Source organism: Pelodiscus sinensis, chromosome 14, assembly GCF_052426305.1.
Source record: "Pelodiscus sinensis isolate ZL-2025 chromosome 14, ASM5242630v1, whole genome shotgun sequence".
Lineage (NCBI taxonomy): Eukaryota > Metazoa > Chordata > Testudines > Trionychidae > Pelodiscus > Pelodiscus sinensis.
In genome coordinates, this window is record NC_143065.1 from 19,580,793 (window position 1) to 19,605,043 (window position 24,251).

General features: G+C 42.8%; 1 protein-coding gene across 1 annotated transcript in view; it reads right to left on the bottom strand.

The window, feature by feature from the left end:
- Window positions 1-24,251, bottom strand: part of UNC13C (unc-13 homolog C) — a 435,134-nt gene that overhangs the window by 110,486 nt on the left and 300,397 nt on the right. The window contains exons 18-21 of the mRNA XM_075897272.2: window positions 12,832-12,958; window positions 10,690-10,786; window positions 9,172-9,315; window positions 2,198-2,275 (exon numbers count right to left, since the gene is read on the bottom strand). Of these exons, the coding sequence (XP_075753387.2) occupies window positions 2,198-2,275; window positions 9,172-9,315; window positions 10,690-10,786; window positions 12,832-12,958 (446 nt within the window). The remainder of the gene's footprint in view (window positions 1-2,197; window positions 2,276-9,171; window positions 9,316-10,689; window positions 10,787-12,831; window positions 12,959-24,251) is intronic.

A 24,251-nucleotide genomic window follows, 5' to 3' on the forward strand; every position in this document is an offset into this window, starting at 1 on the left:
GGGAAGGGATGATTGGGAGCCCCGAGTCCCAATGTGAATCAGGACCGGGGTCAGAACTGTGGGAAAGGGGATTGGGCAGGGGTTGGGAGCTCCCAAAGCCTGGAGGGTGAGGGTGTGGGCACAGAGAGAGTCCGGGCTGGTGGAGGCAATAGGGGGTAGCTGCCTATGCGCTCCTGGGGCTGCAGTGAAGCTGAAAGTTTACTCATCAGACAGAGGGCAAGCAATTTTTTTCATAAAAGAGCCACATCTATTGTCCCTCCACCCTCTGGGCAGTGCACAGAGGGAGATTGCCACGAGTCCTGAGGGAGATCCCAGTGTGTGCTGAGAATGGTTGGTTTGGTCCTTGAGAAACCCCCTGAGGGCTGACCTCCCCCAAATAACCCTCCAGTGGCTAGCCGAGAAAGTACTCACCTCATCTCCCACCTCTGCAGCTAGACTAGGGAAATGGCTGTGCCCAGGCTGCTTGTCCCCCTTACCTAGCTCCCTTTGCCCTGGAAATCAAAAGCACTCGCATGTACATTTAGCAGCAGGTGGTAGCCTGGCTGGGAGCTTCAGCAGCCCCATGCTGGGAAACAGACCATTTGCGCCAAACAGCTGATGGAGGCTGCTGCGCGTGCCAAATAACAGATTGGCAATTGACAACAACCGATGCTAAGCACTCAATGTTTTTAGCACATCCATGGAGTCAATGTCTATGCGCCAGGAACAATTAACATAATCCCATACCTATGCATAAAGAGGTGACAGGATAAGGCCAGGTCCTGCATATGAGCTTGACTGGGTTTGAACCTAAATATGGAGACATGAGGTACCTCTTGGGTTGCACCTCTGCCACTCAGATGAGGACAAAGCAGTAGAGTCATGGCACATGCCAACTCCTGCTGCTATACTCATTGGACAAGGCAAAGAAAGGCCTTTCCTGGTAATACTGGTCTTCATGGCACATTAGTTACACCACACACTGTGCCAGTTTGCTTAGGGTTTTCCTTGGTTAAGTAATTAATATTGTTGTGACTTATAGGCAGTCCCCAACTTACGCCACTGCATCCTCCGGGGCGAGAAAAGCTGCTCCGGGTCTCCCTGGTGTTCTGGGGGGAGCTCCCCAGCACAGCAGGGAGACCCGAGCAAAGCCGCACAGGTGTCGGGACCCCGCTGCCCATGCGACTTTGCTCCTTTGCCCCAGAGCAAAGCTGCACAGGCGGCGGGGTCCCCCGCCTCTGCGGCTTTGCTCCTGTCTCCCTGCTATGCTGCGGGGGGACTTCCCCCCAGCACAGCAGGGAGACAGGAGCAAAGCCGCAGAGGCATGGGACCCCGCCGCCTCTGCGGCTTTGCTCCGGGTCTCCCTGGTCTGCAGGAGGGGGAGGGGGGACGCAGCTCGTGCACCCCCCCTCAGCAGACCAGGCTTTTGTTGTGGACGCCTGGGGTAGAGCAGCTGGGGTGCTGCCGGGTTGGTCCTGGGGGGACCTACCCGGCAGCGCCCCAGCTGTTCTGTCCCAGGCTCCAGATTCAGCCGCTGTTGAAACTGATCAGTGGCTGATTCCAGGAAGCTGGGGGCAGAGCAACTCTGCCTCGGGCTTCCTGTAGTCAGCCCCTGGTCAGTTTCAGCAGCAGCGGCTGAATCTGGAGCCAGTTCCAAGTTACGTACAAATTCAACTTAAGAACAAACCTATGGTCCCTATCTTGTACGTAACCCAGGGACTGCCTGTATTTAACTTCACTGTGTGTGTCTCATTTACTGCTTGATATTCAAGAATTCTCTGAAGCCAACAAGACAATACAATAGTTTTTACTACTGCATGGACAAGAGTAAAAGGGGGCACGAGTTAAAGATGTGTCAAATTACAGAAATTACTGATCATTCCCTGGGATTTAGGAGAGAACAACATAAGTTTCTGTCATACACAAAGCCCACCTTTATTTAGTGCAAATCCACATCAATGTAATCACTTCAAATCTAGGAAATCACCAGTTTCTTCCACATGCATAGTATTTTTCCTTCTAATATTAATTTCTTTCCTACGCCATCTGTTATGACATTACAATGTAAGTGATCAAGGAAAACAGGTTATACCCTGGGGAAAAAAACTCCCTTTTCCCATTCATTTTCTTGCTGTACAATGATATTTCCAGTAATTATAAGAAGATCTGTAAGTGTATATTTTAAAGATAGAAATAATATTTTAAAAATTTTACTTACCAAGCTTTCTTTATCGCAGTATGAACTGAAGTCATTTGAAATAATTGCAGCATACTGAAGAAGCACTTTGTTGATAGTCTGGGGGGGCAGGGTAAGAAAAGGTTTAACTGAGATATCTAATCATGTGACAGTCTGAAGAATTGTAAGTAAAAATACAAAACAGTATTCAAGTGAAAATGGAGGTTTTTCTTCAAAGCAAATAACATTTGTAAATGATAGAAAAATATTCTGTATTAAATGTACAAAGTTTTAGTTTTCCTTTGCTTAGAGGAAATCCCTTCACAATGGATAAGGTTTCTTTTTTAATGGAATATAATTTTCTATAGAGGAAACACTTTGCATTTAGGCATGCTGACACTAAAAAATAAGAACATTGAGTATTGAGACACTTGTACTGAGCAGAATGCTAGAGATCTGAAAATCCTCTAGGATGACAAATTCCAGATTAAAATGTGAACTTAATCCTCAACAGTCATGTGTATATGTATTTTGTTTACAGACTGAAAAAAGGTGTGATTAAAGCACAGATTTATGTGTAAATACAAACCACTGCATAGTTCCTGGCATGGTAATGGAATTCTAACGCTTGCAGGAAAGTGTGGTAATCCAAGCAGAGAGTTGGCCTAACAAAATGTGCAAGCTTATCAAACAGCAGATTAAGAAACCTAGAAAAAAGAGGTGTCTGATCCACTAACAGCTGTTCAAACTTGCCTTCAGATATGAGAGAGATAATTACTTTTGGCTTTTACCTGAAGAGTGATATTTTACTTGCACAAAGCACTAATTTCCAGATAGGTTTATTATAACTATAGTCAAGGCTCTACAACTAACACTACTTTTCAAGTATATATACAGTGATCAACCTGTATTAGCAATATTACCTCTCCGTTCCTGTAGTTATTATTCTGGAAGTTAAGGGAAATACTGTAAATAGTCAGGTGAACTTAACTATGTAATTCAACTGACAAGTCTCTAAGAGTGCATCTACACTGCAGCATTATTTCAAAATAACGGCTGTTATTCCGAAATAACCACGTGAGCGTCTACACAGCAATTTTGTTATTTCAAAATATATTCGAAATAACAGACAACTTATTTTGACTTCTATAAATCTCATTCCATGAGGAATAATGCCTCTTCCGAAATTTCTGTTTCAAAATAGCTGTAGTGTGGATGCTCCACTGCTGCTATTTTGAAATGGCTCCTCCCTGGGGCCATTCAAAGTAATTGCTTCCTAGTGCTTCCTGAGGCTCTAAATCGAGGTAGTGCATCCACATTAGGGGAGCCTGCCTCGGTCTAATTTCGAGGCTTCCCGGTAGTGTAGATGCGCTATTTTGAAATAAACTATTTTGGAGTATTTCTTCTGGAATAACTTAGCATATATATAGTAGCCCAATGTCTGTGACTCTGTAATACTGAAATGGGGAGCATGGGGCCCAAACAGCCACTTGAATAGCTTGCTCCCCCGCGGCGGCCCGGCTGAGCGGCGCAGAAGTCAGCCGAGTGCCACGGCGGGAGGCGAAGGGGGGCAGTGACGTACACAGCCAGGGTCCAGACGTGTATGTCACCACCCTGCCCCTCTTCGCCTCCCACCATGGTGCTTGGCTGACTTCTGCACTGCTCAACCAGGCCGCCACAGGGGAGCCCAAACGGCCACTTGCTCCACTTTCTCCCCCGTGGCAGCCTGGCTAAGCGACGCAAAAGTCAGCCGAGCGCCACAGCGAGAGGTGAAGGGGGGCGAGGCGGTGATGTGTGGCATGACAGTGGCTTCAGGCCCCGCCCCCGGTGGTGAACATCATCTCCCCGCCCCGCTTTGCCTCCCGCAGTGGCGCTCAGCTAACTTCTGCGCTGCTCAGCCAGGCCGCCACATGGGAGCAAGTGGCGCAAGCAACCATTTGGGCTCTGTGCTCCCCATGCAGCATGGGGAGCGTGATCTCCCAAGTGAGAGGCGAGTAGAAGAGAAAGAGAGAGATGGAGAGAGAGGCAGGAGGCAGAAGAGAGCTGGGGGGGCGGGGGAGGCAGGAGGAGGAGGAGGAGGAGAGAGAGATGTGGAGGAGAGACCCGAAAATCCTGTCTTATGATGGGCTATTGGCTAGTTCCTAAATAAAAGTGTAGTATAGATGTACCCTAAGGGTGAACCCTGTAAACTGAGCTGTTAATACCCACACAAAATTAGAACTTGACACACAAGGTCTCCGCAGTGGAGTCTAGTTTGTAAAGAAAAAAACATGTTGTTTAATCTTTAAAAACAAGATTGTCTGAGTGCCACAGGACTACTCGTTGTTTTTAAAGTTACAGATGAATACGGCTGTCCCTCAGAGGCTATGTCTACACAGCAGCGTTATTCTTTTATTCTAAAATAACGAAGTCTGCGTCTACACTACAAGCCATTATTTTGACATAATGTAGCTCAAGTTGCATACCTTATTTTGGCTTTAGCCCTGCTGTGTAGATATGCCCGGAGATGTTTAATCTTTGGCACTCAGAAAAATAAACATGTTTATAGTCTAAAACTTGTGACTTGGACCATAAAACCCAGAAATAGTCCCATGTGAAACAAAAAAATGGCAGGTGAATAGCATATGGCATAATATAATCACTTATGGTATTTTTAAAACATAATGATCAAAGTAATAATAATATCTTGCATATTAGTAGACCTCAAAGTGCTTCACAAAAGGAGACAACCATTATTACCCACATTTTACAGGTGGGGGCAACTGAGATACGGAGAAATGACTTGCCCAATATCACCTACCAATGCAGAGGGTTTAGAAACTTGGAATAGCACCTACATCTCCTGAATTTGGATCTACCTCACTATCCTTTTTGCTGCCTGCCTCCCCTTCCAAAGCAAAGCCCACAGCTGGAAAGCTCTGGGAAGGAAAGGGCCCTATGAATAGGACCTTATAAAATTAATGGTCCGTTTTGGTCAATGTCATGGTCCTGGAATTTAAAAAATCATACATTTTATGATTTCAGCTATTTAAATCTGAAATGTCATGATGTTGTAATTAAAGGAGCCCTGGTTGAAAAAGGAGATGTAGGAGGTTATTGTAGGAGTCTTTCTGTACTGCTACTCTTACTACTGCTGGTGATGGCTCTTACTCCTGCTAGTGATGGCTCTGCCTTCAGAGTTGGGCAGCTGGAGTGAAGTAGCTGCTGGCAGGAAACCCAGCTATGAAGGCAGGAGCCAATGGCCAGTGCAGCTCAGAAATAAGGTGGCATAGTACAGTACTGCCACCCTATTTCTGTGGCAGAGTGCTGCCTTCAGAGCTGGGCACTTGGTGCCTAGCTCTGAAGACAGCACAGAAGTAAGGTGACAATACTGTGACCTCACCCCTCCAAAAAAAAAAGTGACTTCCCTGTAACTGCCTTTTGGGGCAGAACCCCCAATTCGAGAAACACTGGTCTCCCCTGTGATATCTATATAGTGCAGGGTAAACACACACAAAACTCCAGATTATTTTACACAGGGAGACCAGATTTCAGTCTGTGACACTTTTTTTATGGCCATGAATTTGGTAGGGCCCTACCTATGAGGATTTTCTCATTGATTTCTTCCCCCATCGTGCTCTACCAAATTGGCCATAGGGCCTGCTCCTAAGCCTTGTAGATCCTTGGGGATGAGTTGGAAATGAGGGTCTTTGTCACAGCACTGGCTCTAGCCCCTGATGGCCCTTCCTTTAGCAAGTATAGAAGGTCATATACTCTTCTGTGCTAAGCAGATGATTGACACTTTTGGGATGAGATAAAATGGCTCTCCCCAAACCTGAGGCTCTGGCTTTGGCTCTCCTGTCCTGACATGTTCCTGGCATGCGTTTCCCATTCCTGACATTCACCTCATATCAGAGGTAAAGGAAGTAAATAGTATAAAGTCAGCTCTGCCTGCTTACCCCAGCTGAGAACATCCCCTCTCTGTGGAGTCTTTAGAACCTAGTCCCTTTAAGTTGCTTTGAAGATGTAAAAAGGTCTTACGGTATGTCTAAACTACAAAGTTAATTCGAACTAAAGGATGTTAGTTCGAATTAACTTTGATAGGCGCTACACAAGCGCTCCGCTAGTTCGAACTTAATTTGAACTAGCGGAGCGCTTAGTTCGAACTAGGTAAACCTCATTCCACGAGGACTAAGCCTAGTTCGAACTTACTAGTTCGAATTAAGGGGTGTGTAGCCCCATAATTCGAATTAAGGGGTGTGTAGCCTGCCTGATAGACCTAAGAAGGCAGTATTAAGGGGTGTGTAGCCCCATAATTCGAACTAGTGGGAGGCTAGCCCTCCCCAGCTTTCCCTGGTGGCCACTCTGGCCAACACCAGGGAAACTCGTATGCCCCCCTCCCGGCCCCGGACTCCTTAAAGGGGCACGGGCTGGCTACGGTGCCCGTGCCAGGTGCAAGCCTGCCAGCACCCAGCCAGCAGACCCTGCACCTGGCACAGCTCGAGCCAGCCACCCGATGCCCCCCAGCCCTCCCCCTCTTCCCGGGACCAGGCTGGCGGCTCCTGGGAGCTTGCCTGGGACCGCAAGAGGCGGGCACCCGCCTGGTATAGTGTGGACATCGTGGACCTCATCCACGACCTCCGCACTAGGCACAGGAAAGTGGCTGTCTAGGGCAGGAGAGCTGCCAGCCTGGCCACCCAGGAACAGGTGTGCATGAAAATCAAGGTGGTCCACTGAGGCCCCCGACCCTGAGCCCTGAGCTTACAATGGCCATACTGGATCAGACCAAAGGTCCATCTAGCCCAGTAGCCTGTCTGCCGACAGCGGCCAACCCTAGGGACCCTGGAGGGGATGGACCGAAGACAGTGACCAAGCCATTTGTCTCGTGCCATCCCTCTCCAGCGTTCCACAAACTTTGGGCAGGGACACCACTCCTACCCCCTGGCTAATACCACTCCATGGACCCAACCTCCATGAATTGATCTCACTTCTCTTTAAACTCTGTTCTAGTTCTAGCCTTCACAGCCTCCTGCAGCAAGGAGTTCCACAGGTTGACTCTTTGCTTTGTGAAGAAGAACTTTCTGTTACTAGTTTGAAGCCTGCTACCCATTCCTTTCCTTTGCTGTCCTCTAGTCCTTCTATTATGGGAACTAATGAAGAACTTTTCTTGATGCACCCTCTCTACCCCACTCATGCTTTTATAGACCTCTATCCTAGCCCCCTTCAGTCTCCTCTTTTCTAAACTGAAAAGTCCCAGTCTCTTTAGCCTCTCTTCATATGGGACCTGTTCCAAACCTCTGATCTTTTTAGTTGCCCTCCCCTCTCCCACCCCCTTTTTCCAGTCTCCCCGAGTTTTGTTCAATAAAGAGAGATTCTATTTTTGACCACACGTTTTCTTTATTTTGTACATCAGGAAGGGGGGCTAGGGAAGGGTAAGTGGAAGGAGGTGAGGGAGGAATGGGGTACGAGCCCCCGATGGGGAGGACTGGGCTGGCTCTGCGGGCTTCTGGGGGTGGAAGCTCTCCTGCAGCCCCCCAATTGCCGCCTCTCCCCAGATGGCAGCCTGCGGCAAGTGCAGCCGGTATGATGGCCCAGTGCTGTGATGTGCCCAGTGTGGGCACTCAGGGCACTCCAAGCCAGGACTGCTTTGCAAGCGGGGCACCCCTGAGAACTGTCTGTCCGGGGTGGGGGTCGGGACCCTTTTAAGCACAGCCCTCGGCTAGCCTGAGGCAGCAGCTCCACGCTCTAAGTCCTCATCTGATGCCCTGCCGGCACTGCTTCCGGCCATCCTTAACCCCGGTTCAGGGTCCACTTAATGTGGACATGCTAGTTTGAATCAGCAAAACGCTAATTGGAACTAGTGTTTTAGTCTGGATCCGTTAGTTCGAATTAGCTTAGTTCGAATTAACTAATTCGAACTAAGTTAGTTCGAATTAGCGCTGTAGTGTAGACATACCCTTAGTGGGGGCCAGGAGGTGGTTGGACATGTTGGAAGAATACTGTATAATTGGAAATATTGTACAAAAGAGTAGGTTAAGAAAGCCTGCCTGATAGACTTAAGAAGGCAGTATTTATCAGTGGTGAAATCTAAAAATGGAGAAAGAGAGGGCAGCACATGAGATCCCACAGAGATCAGCACTGCTCACTTTCTTCTTAGCAATCCCGAGGAAATGGAAAATCACTGATTTTAAGTGACATCAGAGAATGAGAGTCATGCTTGGTCTTCAAGAAAAGCTCATCACTTCTCCAAGCTTCTAAAACAACTTAGGAGTACAAACTATCTATCAGCAGGACCAATATGCAGATGAGGTAGCAGAGCAAGAAACAAACCAGAGCTGGAGGGGCTTCAACTGACAGCATTTTGGTGCCAAAATTATGTAGAAGTAAGGCCCTCTATCTCTTCCAGCCATCCCACGGACCTGACACATCACTATGATTCACTGAGGGATTGCTCTGAAATTTAAGTAGTGATTCAATGATTAACAAGAACAACAAAGAAGCAGTTTTATAGGAGATGAGAGTTTCTCAAAATGGATGATGAGTTTAGAAACGATCATCTGAAGAAATGGGTTTTGCCCACAAAAGCTCATGCTACTGTGTGTGTGTGTACACACACACACACACACACACACACACACACACACACACACACGGAGGGCTTGACAAATTTCAGCCAGTTGCCCTGTTCACCGGCGGCGCGCACATGTGCAATGAGGGTGTGGCGCATGCGCGGTGCGGGGCTGGCGAGTGGATTTCACCACGGTTTATCAGCCCCTGTGTGTGTGTGTGTGTGTGTGTGTGTGTGTGTATGTATGTATATTATATATATAAATAAATAAAGGTGCCACAGGACTACCTGTTGTTTTTTTGAAATAATTGGTAATTTCCCAAGAACAAACATGAAACAACTCGCCTAAGGATCCTGGTCTGCAACATGGACTACAGGTTCTAAATAACATTAGAATGTTTTTAAGCACAATGACAGCAGAATGTCACTTTCTCTGAAACCTGGTCAAGATGCATTGATTTTAATTTACCTTTGCAAATCTTCTCATTAAATGAGACAGTGCTTCGGGATTAGGGCACTCCAGTTTCCTGATAATCTCAAAGCTTTGATTGAGTTGTGTGAAGACATCTACCACAGAGCAAGAGAAAAGGGCATGATCTGATGTTTGCTGAAACTACAGGAGAATGAAGAGAGGGAGGGAACCAAAAAAACCAATTAAAATGAGTTAACATTTGCAAAGCCACCTTCTGACAATAAAACAGGATTCGCTGATTTCCTATTACTTTAAATCCATCCTAGATCCAGAAAATGGAAATGTAAAAAAAAACCTGCTTGCACTTAACAGGGTATAACACAGTGATTTGATGTGTTCTTTTGTGCTCTTCTGGGAGCAGGACGGAGCTTTATAAACTACAGAAATGGTCCTATACTGGGGTCTCAGGTGTAGAGATTCAGACCTGTGTGGAGTCTGACCGGTTTCACATAAATACTTAGTCATCTATGGGGCTGTACCATAATTATCTGAATCTCTGCACAGACTATGTGGCATGAAATCCTGGCCCCATTGATGCCAATAGCAACATCCCAATTGTCTTCAATAGAGCCAGGACTTTACCCAAGTTTTTTGGGGTTAAAAAAAAGACTCACTAGGCCCTTGGGTAAGGTGGGGCTGTGAGGGGGGGGCAGCGCTGCACTCCAGGACATGGCGGTGCCTCAAACAGAAATGACAGGGTTGGAGCTACCCTCCCCCGGCAGCCCTCAACACTGCTCAGAGTGCACCAGTCCTCCCCTAAACAGCCCTAAGCACTGATCAGACCATGCTGAGCCTCCCCAAAGCAGCTCTCTGTGCTGCCTGAAACACACCACAATGGCTCTGGCAGTGATTTGAAGGGCTCAGGGCTACAGCTATTCCCCTGGTCCCTGTTGAATCACTGGGCCCTAGGACAGTTGCCCCATTTATCCCTCCCTGTCAGTAGACCTGGGTAGCAGTATGGCCTTATGTCTTCTGCAGCTTATGAGATCTGAATGTAATAACTGTACGTACTTCCCCTCCTAACTGGAGAATGCTGTTACTCTATTAATTATGGCATTGCTGCAGTCATATTTTTATCCTTATACAGCATTAATAAATATTTAACAATCAAGATCTTTTTCTATGAAAATGTTCCTCTAGAAGGGTGATACTCTGAAAGTTCTGTATAAACCAACACATAAATTATCAGAAGGAACCTCTAAAGATCTGCCATCTCACAAATGCATCACAGCAGCTGCTGGACAGTGCAAAGCAGCATTACGCACTTGTGTAGGGCAAGCAACCAATAAATTCTACAACGGCAGCTGTAAGGGGCACTGAGATAGGCAAAAACCATTGAGAGGTTGGAATCAGGCAGTAGGACTAGCATCAAAATACAAACACTGACCAGTAATGACTTTGCATAGTGTGTGATGTCCAATAAGGACACGGTATAAGGTGAACCTATACAGTATGGCACTTTGTGATACCCAATCTCTCTCCTGCCTCGTGCAATTTTTCATAAAAAGGACTTACTCCATCTTTTTTGTCTCTTCCCAGTGCTCCGTGAAGAAACTCTATCGAGACATCTTCATTTTCATCCAACCATTGAATGACAAAAGGCTCAAACCATCTAAAAAGTACAACCATTGATGTTTCACATTAGTCTTATAACTATTCATTTTATTCCAGAATAGACACACAGTTGATCTCTTTTATGACATCAAGGCAGGCCCGCTGACAGTAAGTCCAGTCAGATCAGTCAGTGAGTCCCCATGTGCACACAAGCATGCTGCGAATGCTCTTTCGGCATGGCCAGGAAGGGTTGCCAACATGCCTGCCCAGTAAGGTTGCCAACTATCTAATTGTCAAACACAAAGACTCTTGACCTACCCTGTACCAGGATCCTTCTCTGAGACTACACCCTGTCCTACCCCATCTCAGAGGCCACTCGCTCCATCCTCCCTCCCTCCTTTGCTTGCTTTCCTCCACTCTCACTCACTTTCACCAGGCTGGGGCAGGGAGTGCAAGGTGCAGGCTCTGGGAAGGAATCTGGGTGCAAAAGGTTGGCGCTTACCTCAGGTGGCCCCTGAAAGAAACCAGCACAGCCCTCTGGCAGCAGTTCCTTGTCAGGGAATCAGAGGGTCTCTGTGTGCCACTGCCCACAGGCACTGCCCCTGCAGTTCCCAGTGGATGCAGTTCCCAGCTAATGGGAGCTGTGGAGTTGGCACTCGGGAGGGTGGGGATGGGGTAGGGTATGGAGGCCCTCTCTTCAGGGTGTGCAGGGACATGCCAGCCACTTCTGGGAGTGGTGTGGAGCAAGGAAAGATAGGAACCTTGCCTCAGCCCTGCTCCCCTGCCATTGGCCCTTGGGGCTTTTTAAATTACCGAGACCTCCAGGCAATTGTCCCTGTTGCTGCCCTTGTTGGAAGGCTTGCACTAAGGTACTTTAATATCATGATTGTATACAATATCAAACATTTAGGTTCTGATCTGACTTTGAAATTGTCACCACAATTTTTTGATTTATACATTATCGTTGTGTGGTATGCTTTAGATTTGCATGTATATGCTCAGTTTTGGCAGGTGCAAAAACATAATTCTGAAAGATGTAATTGTTTTGGCCAATTTTAATTATTAATTAGCATTCCTATTTGTTATGTAAATGTTTTCACATCATAGGCAAGTATTGTGCTAAAACACTAATTGCTTTAAGTGGGAGTTGGATGTGAATTTTGTGGAGGAAGGCTTGCCCCTTCGCAACAGTAAAATAAACACCAGTGGGGGGAGGTTTCGATGGGAAAGATAATGAGCCTGTGTTAGCTTTTCTAAGGAATCTCTATGGGGTTGAAGGAGGATGGTCTATTTCCCCTCAGTCCCCACCTGATCAAGCAGGTAGGATCAGGGACAATGTGTGTGAGAGCTTCTATTGTCTGAGACTTAGAAAGTGTCCTTTATAAAATGGATTCCATTTCTGGAGCAGGAGGACGTTGTTTGTTTTTGTTTCTTGGCATACTTTTGAATTCTTACTAATAATGGGATGAGCTGGAGATAGTTTTACATTGATAAAATTTCAGGTAGGGTATGTTTTATTTGCAGCTTTGGATTTGTGGTCTATGAAAATCGATGACATATCCCAAACTTCCTAGGCAAGTTTTTGGAACTTTAAAAATTAGAAGACATAGGAATGTGAATGAAAGTCATGCATAGGATCAAAAACATTATTTAATTCCAGCAAAAGAGAAGAAAAGTGAATTAGTTCTATGGCATACAAACTGTTATTGTCCTTATTGCCCATTACTGCTGTATCTTAATCCAGGTTTGGGCATGAAATGAATATACTGACATATAAATACTGTTGTCATACCCACCTTTTTGCCTTCCCCAGGGATCCTCTGACCTTAAGATTTTGCCATTTGTAAAGCCCTACTATTAAATGCAATCGTTGAATAAACACATTAATCTAAAATCATTAACAAAATGTTTAAATATCTGGTATTACTCTTTTTCAGTAATATAGAATTAAGGATGAAATGTGTGTTGAGTATGGAGAAGAGTTATTTGTGCTGCTGAGCTTAAATGCAATCTGCTTTTAGTGTTATAATGGATAAATATTTAAAGAAAATAAAACTTAACAAGCACAGCAAAAACTCAGGGGACATTCTCCCCACTACTTACAGAGAGTACTCGGGTACTGCATCCTGGAAGGCAGGGAGTTCTCGTACATACTCATTATAAAACCATTTCACTTTGAAGTGCAAATTCATATAATCTGTGCTCTTGCATAACCTCTGCTTTTCATGTTCTGTTGAATAGAGAAAATAAAAAATTGCATAAAGCTCTGATTGTAAATAGCATTCTTGTGTCTCAATTCAGTTTCTAATGTGACTAGCATTAGAGTGATGAATTATACAGTACTTGCTTCTAGGGGCAAGTGGTCTAATTTCTCAGAGGAACTCGGCACCCACACTTTCAATTGTGTGTTTTAAGCCCCCTGGAAAATGTCATGCCACAAGTTAAGCAAAATGTTTTGAAGCCCCCATAATTGAAATGATCTTCAGCTATTTGTGAAGTAAAGAGAATACTTTCAGAGTAGGTAGAATGCTGTAATGTCTTGCTGAAAAAGTGAATAATTAAATTTTTATTAAAAGACTGAGAAAATTCGAATAGCTTATATATCAAACTCTGTCCTTATTCTGATTCCTCTTAAACTGGCATGAAATGCATTGGAAAAGAAGAAAACAAGAAATAAAAATTTAACCATGAGGTAAACAAAGGAAAATAATAGCTAGCCATAACTATTGGAAAAGTCTGAAAAAGTGAATACTGTAGCTCTAAACAGGTTGCAGTATAGTGTGTAGTAGTGAAAAGAAGACTCCTCTACAACTGTTAATATATTTGACTTTTTCTTCCTCTGTACCAACAAAAGAAGAGCCATTTTGAGAAAGTGTTTTTGCATTAAACTGATTTTTGAAATTTGATTTTTCTACCTTGCCTACAGATTCCTAACCAGGGATGTAAGGAAGGGAAGTTTTGCACAATATGCAGGACAGCTAGAAGATGTGTTTTTCCCTGGTAGCAATTTTTGTCAGTATCTCGCGGTTATGCAGAAATTATATTACAGTAGGGGAATGGAATAGGGACTGTTTTTCTAAACACTGTTTGTTGCTTGTAAAGTCTATTTACCTACAGCAGATCAATAACATGAGAAGCACAGGAAAAGTTGTGCCCTTCCATGGATTACATTATCCCTGGTCCCAGTAAGAAGGCTTTGCATGTACCCATTTTCCATTTCTTTTAACCACATTCCAACTCTGTATTTAGGTTTTGGAATAAAGGGCATCTCTCTACGGCTATTTTGGAAGTTTAAAAAATCTGAAATGCCTAACCCACTTGTTTGAAGTAAAACAAAAAGATTCACTTAGATTTTGAGCTTTTTATTTTAAAATTTGTTTTTTAATAAATTGAAGGAATGTTTTAAATGTTTAGATGGAAACAATTAAGTGAAAGGGATGCAAATCTGTGAAATGTTTTGGTTCCTCTGAAACTTCATTTTTCACTGTAAAAGTTTTATCTGAAAAATTTCACTTACAACACTATAGAATGTCACTACTTGATAGTTGCAAAAACCGTTATTACCTTACCTTTAGAAATATGAAAAACTTGAAGGCAATCAACTTTAATAGCTATCCTGTTGTGTGGTCCATGTAAACAATAAGGGAATGCAAGAAAAGATCTGGTGTGGGGGGAAGTGGAACTTTTTGTGGTAGATGAAGGAACCATGAAATGCATGCTGTCACCTCCCACACTGAAGCTGTAGACCGAAGGATTGTGCCATTAAGCAGGAAGACAGTGAATGAATAATTAGCATATGGCATCTTTGAAAATTGTCAAACTGTTTCCATTCCAAGGAATGGGTAAAAGCTTATGATCAATACTGATACACTTCATGTATGGATGGCATGTAAAATACTGACAAGCTGTAAAGGAAGGACAAGTTCCCTTTTTATGAATAAAAAATGTACAAATTTCCTTTAAAAATAAACTGTGCAATTGTATAATATCCAAAGTCAGTACTAGCAGCGTGTTGATCCAAGCAAGCTAGCAAATCTCTGTGCCTATCAGCTCAGTTTTCTGTCAATCGTATAGTAGAGAGATTCACTTGGAGATACTGTACAAACTATCTAGTTATCCAACCAGTTCCCAATCTTTGCTCTGCTTCTTTGCCACTGCAAAAATGTAGAAATCTTTAGAGTTTAATTATTAAAAGAAGCCAGAAAAAGCAGGAGAGAGGTTATTTTGTGTGTTACTTTTCTTATAATAATGTCTCTCCATACAATTACCCAGCCAACACGTTTTAAGATACAAAAAATACCTAGAAAACTTTACATTTGATTAATTGCAAATCCTGATTAAAACACATCCTCTTAACTGTTGCTATGATTTCAACACTTATATTAACCCAACTGTGATCTGCAAAGTTCATTAGAACATAAATATTGGTTTCACACAATCCAGTAGAGTTTACATGATTCTTTAACATTTAATAGCCACTGCCAGATCTACCGCATATTTAATTTTGACAATTAATATTTAAACCTGCCATTCAATTTTCAAAATAAAGCATTTAATTAGTTCCTCAAAATGCTGTGTAATCATTTTGTATACAATTTCATCTCTGGAATTTAAAGGAGCCAGATCTTCCGCACTATGAATATTCTAGCACAAGGATAAAAATGCTTCATCAAAATTATGTTATCTAAAAACTAATCATGTAATTGAAGGAAAAAATACTATTTTCCATTAGCAAGGTACAGTGTATTCCTAAAAGGCTTGTTTTTTATATAAAGAACCAAAATTCTGATCTAGTGTGCAGGCAAGGAGTTCTTCTCACTGACTTTAGTAATAGCTATAGTTTGTGGGCAAAACTGACCTAAAAATACTCTTAATTTACTTTCCAGCAGTTCAATACACATCCATTCTTGAATACAAGATAGCCCTTTGGTAACAGGTTTGTGACCCTATTACCTGAGTTCTCAATGGAGAAGATGACAACACAGAGTAGTAAGGTGTGTTGTTTACTGTCCTATCTTAATAAAAAAAACCTATTTGTGAAGAGAACTCACACTACCTTTTCTTTTATGTTCCCAAAGGTTCATGAAGAAACTTTACTCTTACATCTTGGGCAGGGGGCTGGACTTGATGACCTCCTAAGGTCTCTTCCAGGTCTATGATTCTATCTTTGTACCAAGAAAACAATTTGAAATGTACCTCAGTTTTTAAAAGGCATCAATGCTCCATGAGCACTGGAAAAGGAATAATAGAAATCACCAGGTGCCCACCTCCCAATATGTTCAATCAAAGGAAAGAAAGTCTTCAGATTCAGCAGGACAGATGCTATACAAACAAATTGACTGTTTAAATCCCAGAGATGCAGCTGCCTCTCATCCTCTTGAAATTACACCAAGAGATGGTCAAAGGTTCCATACTCACCAGTCTTTGTTGCTGTGATCAGATATAAAGAGAAATGGGTCTATGTCAAAAAGCCTGGACATGGATTCAAACTTCCCCAACATTTGTGTATGTTTAGATCCAGGCAGTTAATTGAGTCTATGATAGAGATGGGGCTGGCAGTAAAATTTTAGTTTAGGGGTCAGATTTATAAAGGTGTTTAGGCATTTCAAATGCAAATAGGTACCTAACTTGCTTTGTGTATGCTACAAAAGCAGCTAACTGCCATTGGAACCTATTTTCACCTAACTATCTCTGTAAATCTGGTCTTAAATCTAAACTTCATCAGACTTCAAGAGCTAGTCCCATTTGTCCGTATACAAACAAAAGACATCCCCCTAGGTGGAATATATGTTTCCATTTATTAAAATACATTAAAGCTACCTTGTGTCTTGAAAAATATGTAAAAATGTTATTAAACTTCATTTGTTCATAAAGGAATAACATCAAAAAATTCTTGCCCTGTGAAAATGAATGAATACGATTCTAAAATATAATTAAAGTAGTTTCCTTTGCAAATTATTTGATTGAGTCCTATGCGTATAAAAGTGTCCACTGGACAATTTCAATTATAAACAGTTACATCGAAGAGCTAAATTTTTCATCTCATTACTGTTTGCACTAGTGGTAACTTGCGTTAAAAAAACTTAATTAAACTCTCTTCTATTAACTGTACTGTAGCTCGATTGTCAGGTTCTGAGTTACCATACTAAAAGCAGGAAAAAAATGGAAAAGACAGAAGAGTTTAGCTATTTTACAAGTTAAGAGGGAACAAGCTGTTTGTTTTTATTTTAGCCTTAGAACATTGGGCAGCTTCAACAAAAACCACGTCAGATTAGGGCCATCCTTACCCATATGTAGAATATACAGCTGTGCAGGGCACCTGAAAATTTGGGGCACCACTGTTTTAATGTCCACCCACCTGCCTCTTCTTGTCCCTGTTTTGTACCCCTGCTTCCCTCAGAAAGGATCTGGTTAACTTGAAAGTGAAAAAGCCTGCCAGAGGTAATAGCAGAACATTGAACCTGTGAAATTGCCATGCAAGTTGTAATGGTGCTATTTAACAGGCATGCGCCAACCCCAGGTATGTACTGTCAATTTCTGAATTTACGATGTTAGTTTACAGGAACTTACTTTAAAATAGACTTTAAAACTTTTTCATTAGTGTGTTGCTGAAAATTATAAAATCACATCTCTAAAAAATTGTGCCCTCTGCACCTTCCTCCCTTCCCCCATCCCCCTGATGGGCACGGGGGATCAGTTTAATAATGCTGCATAGGGCCCCATAAATTCTAAGGACAGCTCTGTGTGAGATGTGTATGCCTTCTGTGTATGCCAGGGATGAACATTGCCCAAACGGAAACTACAAAAAGGTGGGTTATGGCCTTTATACTCCTTGCCAAATCTACTTACCAGGCCAGGCACACAGGAGAAGGCTATGCCATTCTCAAAGATGATGCAGAGAACACTCTGCCTTGGGGCACCATGGAATTTGGGGGTATATTTTGCATGATACTTCCCTGATTGTGGTGGACCACTATGGCAGTCTCCCACAGACAGGGCTGTGTCTGTTTGGCACAATGCAGTTCTTAGACTTGTAAACTATTCAAAGAAGAGAGCTTTTCTCCTTACTGTAGACAAGGGATAGTTATAATAATTGATTGTGATTTGGCAGAGGTACTTGGGTGCTCACCAACATTTGAATGTTTATAAAAAATATGGGTGCTGATGTAAACTGATCCTCCCAGTTCGGTAGTCTAAACAGTACTAGAATGTTGTTGGAAATATCAGCAGCATTCATAAAGGGTGTTTTTTTTACAGTGCCTTCTATTCTGATCACAGTAGCTTTGGATGCCTGGGAAATAAACATCTATTCTTGTCTACCCTAATACTCCCAACACTTGTGACGCTGTTCCATGGTTGTGCAATGGTGAGAAATTTCCCACAAAGTGCTAGTGCAGACAGACCATTATGCTTTGTCTTCATTGTAATACTCTGGATGATGGAGCTTCCTGTCAGTAAAGAGAGTTCTAATAGGCAAAACTGGTCCTCAGCATGTTATGGGTGCCGTAATCATTAACAAAGTTTCTACATGACCGCAAAAATCCTTATCAAAGTTTCTACACAAAACCCATACTCTAGTCCCAAAGTACTGGAATACAGAAGCATTTCTGAATTTAACAGCAATGTTCTCATTAAAGCATTGCGTACTCGGTAAGTCTGTAGTGATTTTACAAACCTTGTGGATTCTTGATCTAGAGGTAGAAATAACTCCAGACAGTCTTTATAATACAGTGAAAGCTTTGCTATCCGGTACTCATGGAGAATAGGGGTGGCTGGATAACTGAATGTGCCAGATATTAATTGAATGTGCCAGAAAGCTCATTGCTCTGCCCCTACCTCCTATAGGCAGATCCAGCTCCCAGCAGCTCAAGATAGGATAAGGGGGAAGGATGTACTTGCTGATGACATCAGCTGACAGTGTTGGCTGTCAGAAGTCACAATAGCTGGGTGGACAGGCAGGAGTCAGATGTTCATGCTTGAAGATGCAGTGGTATTGTCGCTGGGGATAATGCTTGTTATAGTTTTCCTGATAACAGAGTGCTGGATACCAAAGCTTTCACTGTACTTGTATATTTCATTATTGAACTTCAGACCTAAAATACAATGGTTTAGGAATGAATACAATAGATCATTCTTGAATAACTGAATATTTTTTCTATATTTTTACACAAGTCAGAAGATACATTGTGCACCAATCTCACAAGATATGACTTGCAGTTAAATTACATAAACAGACATATTGCCTAAATTCTATCACAAGTCCAAATATGAAGACACTCCCCAAGGCTTCCCAGCATAAGTATTTTATGTCACTGTCCATAGTATATGCTATGATAAAAATGAGAGACTGAAAGCTAAAGGCCTATGAGACAGCCATAATGGAGACAGATGTCTCAGTATTTGCATGGTATAATTCCTTCCAATATAGCTCAATCCTGCTCTGTAATACCCTCCCATACAGCACTGAGCCAGTTTTGAACTAAACCTGCCATTCGCAGTGTTGTTGTTTTTATTTGCAACCATGTCCACTTGGGATCACACTGGGAATGTCATGCTCATTTCATTTCTGAGTCAAAACAAATTGGATCTCTTGCAGTGGAAGCCTAATGCTAGTCACCTTTTTGTTGTGGAACGGCTGCAAAATGCTCCGAGTGGTGCAATAGATCTGCTAAGCAATTTATTCATTCACTGACAGGCCTGTCCCAAGAATTTGCAGGGTCCAAGGTGGCATGGTGTGGTTGGCTACGCTATGTGACTTCCAGCTTGGCCAGTGAGTGAGCAGCCGGGCGGGTGGGAGCTGGGCAGCGTGGGGTCCTGACGGCATGCAGCCCAAGGCAACCACTTTCTTCACTTTTCCTAAGGCTGGGCCTGTTCACTGAAATGTATGAGGGTGACATATCCACTTCCCAGGAGAGCTAATGGCACATGATTCCCATGTTTCATGCATCATTGGGAAAAAATATTTGGGAATCAAGGTCCATACACTATAGAAGCCAATAAATGCTCTATCTTAATGTTTAACTACACACTCTGTATATGGTCTCAGAGGGACAGCTGTATTAGTTTGTAACGTTGAAAACATTGAGTAGTCCTGTGACACCTTAGAGACTATCTAAAATATATAGAGAATCATGAGCTTTCATTGGTAAAACACACTTCATCAGATGTGTTCAGAATATTAATTATGTAGGACCAAAATTTTCAATCTTTTTCAAAACCTCTTCAAAGTTTTTCACCTAAATCCATACTTGGAAACCTAAATAAATACCTTGAAATGCCATGTAGAAATTCTGACCTCCTATTAACTTTAATAATAGTTATACATGTGTGGCAGCTCGGACAGTCCAGCCACTTATTTAGCTTCCTCATTATGGATTTAGTAAGATGCATTTCAAGTTTGAAATTTTTGGCCTATACCAGTGAGATCCCAGTTTTTCAGTTTATAGGCCAAACACGCTATTTCAAAAAAATCATGTGGCCATATACATTTTGTGGCAGATTATATACCTTATTCTGCTCATATCCCTGCTGGGAATTCTCCCAGAGTGGGTTAGTCCCCACTGGGCATAGTGCTGGTGTTGCTGGCTCCTATGTTTCCCTTCCTGGCAGCTACTTGTGCAGGGTGGCTGGAGAACACTGTACTCTGGTTATCCCAGGCTGGCATACAGTCCCCTGGCGATCACATCCAGCTGATACAAATTAGAGCAACACGCAGGCTACCACTACCTAACCTTGTTGACATAACAGCTCAACCATTTTTGCTGAAAAAGTCAAATAAAATTCAACCTGAGGCAGAGGGCAAATATAGATAATGTCAGACCAAAATTAAAGTTTGACTAAATGACTGAAAATGTGGGCTTGCAATAGAAAGTGTTAGGCAACCTAAACTAAACTTTGTTAGCTGGTCCACCTGAAATAACACTTCTTGAAAGCCATTTCTGGTGGGCAAAGGAATTTAAAACAGATTTTCCTTTGCCTGTAAACCAAATGTTATCAACCTAACATTCAATGAAGATGCAAATAGCTCTTTGTCTGTGTGGATTCTCGCTATTGCTATCCTTTGATCCGTATCTGCTTCTTTTTAACTGTTCAATCCTCAGGTGTTTATAAATGCCAATTCTGCCTACTTGTTTTTCCCTTTGATATTTCCATACCCTCTGCTCCTTGTTTCCCGCCTCCTCCTCTTTTTTCCCCTCCTTCCCCCATCTCCCTTCTCCCCAATTTATTTTAGGTCTGCACATCCTAAACTCAAAACTCCGCTCGTCTGAAGTAGTGGGCTGTGCCACGAAAACTCATGATACCATCTATATGTTTTGTTAGTCTATAAAGTGCTACCAGACCATTTGTTGTTTTTTTATAATTTATCCTGTACAGACTAACTCAGCTACTGCCTGAAGCTTAAAAACAATGAATAGTTTAGTAGCACCTGAAAGACTGACAAAGCATGTATATGGTATCATGAGCTTTCGTGGGCACAAGCCACTTCTTCAGATGAATGGAGTTATTAAAAGTTCAGTTTCAAAATAAATAGGAGATGGCAGGGAAAAGGAAAAAAGAAGGGGAAAAGGGGGGAAAAGGTTAATTAGAGTATTCATGCTATATGAAGCTGATAGAGAGGGTGCAAAGTATTCTTAAGTACCCATTGTTTGGTTTTTAATGAAGGAGGACTTCCAGTGCTTTTTAGATCAGCTCTTCCTGTCAATTTGTTGATCAGTGTTGTTTACCATGGATTCATGTTCCAGAAAGTTAAGCAAGGTATAAGTGTCTTGTAAATACTTAAAACTCACATATAGCCTCAACATTTTTTTTTTTGCATACCACCTAATAAAATAGCATGAAAATTATATAAGATTGACTATAGGTTAAACTTTTGTTTTGTTGGTGTATGACAAATTGATATAGCTAATAATATTAAGGTATAACACTGCGTAGGAACAAGAATTTAAATAATGTGTGACAGCAAAGCATTTAATATCCCACGGTATTTTCTGCTGTTCTGCTACTCACTGGTTTATTTTCTGTGTATTGCTCCACAGCTGATAGCAACAAAAGGAAGGGGGCGGAGATGAGAAAAAAAGATCATATTATGCCTTGCAGCACAGCCCTCGCACCATGGGACACTTATGTCACACTGCTTGTGATCGCCTTCTCGTTTTCAATCCACAAGCAAACAGCCCTCAGAGTGACCTTCTGAGGTCAGTCATGCCCTTGTGTAGAAACTCAGTGCTAATGCTGTAATCATGATTCCAGCCCTGGCCCAGAGTGCTGGAAACCAAAGAGCAGTCACCAGGGTAAAAAAAAGCTCAGATTGCTACAGTAGCTTTATTAATGTCTTAAGCTGTGGCAGTGCTTTAAAAAAATCCCATCAGCTGAACAGCTCACAATTTTAACTTTGAAGTTTCAATTTTTCCTTCCCATTTACACCTAAATATTTTGAAATGTCACATTCTGCCTTAAGAATCTGCTTGAGCACTAAGAACTTCCAAGTAAACACAATACCTCCTTGATATGTGTTACAAACTCTGATTTTATGTGACCCAAGGCACGGATACTAAATTTTGACTCAGCTGTCATTGCTATTTATCTTTACAAACCTTTGAGTAGCTTTGCAATTAGTACCACAGTGAAAATAAAGGATAGCAATACTGCAATGCAACACCCATATGTGTGGTGTGTACTTACATAATTGGGATTGTAAATTTGGTGAAGTATCCCTATTCTTGTCTGATATTAGTAAATTCAGTCAAGGGAAGGACTGTAACATGAACAATAAAACTACTCTGAGAGTTGTGGTTTCTCAAGCAAAACTGATACACAGATTTAATGGTTAAAAAAACAAACAAATGTTTTGAAAATTAAAAGTTTGATGAATTTTGTAGCATCTGCTGTACAAGTTTCTTTTGCAGTTTTTGTAACAGATGAAACAGCGATGTTTAGACATAACTGAATATTTATGCAGGAGATGCCAGCTGGAGCCAATTTAATCTGGGACTAAAATTATCATGAGCATAAGGAAATAACTAAATCTGTGGGCTCACCAGTGACTTGCCCTGTTTGGGAGCTCAAAGGTAGAAAAAGGTGCAAGGAGACTTCCTCCTTGAGCCCCTGAGCAGGAGCCAGGCACATTCTCACTGGGAATTTCAGGCATTACTTCTTGACAGCTCGTTGGAGAAGTTCCCAAACTCCTTTTCTCTCTGAGTATAAGCCAGCAAGGTGCTGGAAATGCAGACCATGCACGAGGGTGAAGGGAGTCTCCAATGGGCAAAGAGATGACGTATTTGGCTCCTGTACCTCCCTTCTTGCAGCCATTAGTGCAGGGTGGCTGGAGAACCCTGCACTCTAGCTATCCCAAGCAACGGCAGATATAGGGCAGGGCGAGTGAGGAGGCTGCCCCGGGCCCTGCGCTTCAATAGGCCCTGCGCACGCACTACTACTTGTCAGCTGTGGCCGTGGCGCATGCGCGAAATTGTGCTGCCCCGGACCCCATGCTTTAATAGGCCCCGTGCCGTGCAAAACTCTCATCCGCCCTGATCCCAAGGTGGCATTGTCCCTTGGAAACTACAGTCACCTGGTACAAATTAGAACCCACTCCTTGAAACCTTCCTCTTCACCCATCCTCTAGTGGAGGCCAAGGCTTAAGTTTGGGCTACTGGCAGAAGGGCATCTGCTAACGTCTAGAGAGTAGAAGCGTTTTTATAGATACTATATGAGACAACTTTTGGCTGTTCCAGGCTGGATGGAAAAGAGAGCATGGTAGCGGTTACTGTGATGATGAGCAGTGTAAGAAATTCTAAGACAGGCAGTGTTTCCATTGGGAGCAAGACTGAGCAAAGCTTATGTCTCAGCTCCATTCCAGCTGGAGGGAGGACACTTCAGGGAACAGGGATTGCAACTGTCACCTGCTCCTCTGTGCTCCCTACCTTCGCGGAGGCATTACAAACAAAACTATAATATTTCAAGCCCCGGCACTTGGGTGGTGCATCTCCTCCACCTACCTTTCAGGATCTGACCCTGCAGAGGAATAATGGAGACCCCTCTCAGGATTTATTTGAAAGCAATTTCTGTTATTCAGAAAGAGATTCTCCTCTGGAGCATTTTAAAAACATCTTTGCACTCTTTAGAAAAATGGTGGTGGCAGTGGGTGTGGGTGTTCCATCCTGGTTGTTCCTATCTGTGTCACACCACACCATTTGTGTTGCACTATCGCTCTTGTGTTGGAAAGCAGAAATGTCAATCTCCAGCATACTTGTGTTTGATCAGAGACCAGCAAATGCAAATGCAACACTTCATGAAATACACAGCCAGATGTCACCACAAGCATGCACTGTGCTGAGGAATTGGAGCAGTAACAGACTAGTAGGCTGACTGTATTTCATCCGTGATATGCCTCAGTTATCCTTAAGTTACGGATAGCTGATACTATATTTCAGAATTAGCTTCCTGAAGGTTTAATGAAGAACCAGAATTCTTCTAGGGTGATAATGCTTTTTAGCAAAAAACAAAAAGTCTCAAAGGGAAAGTTC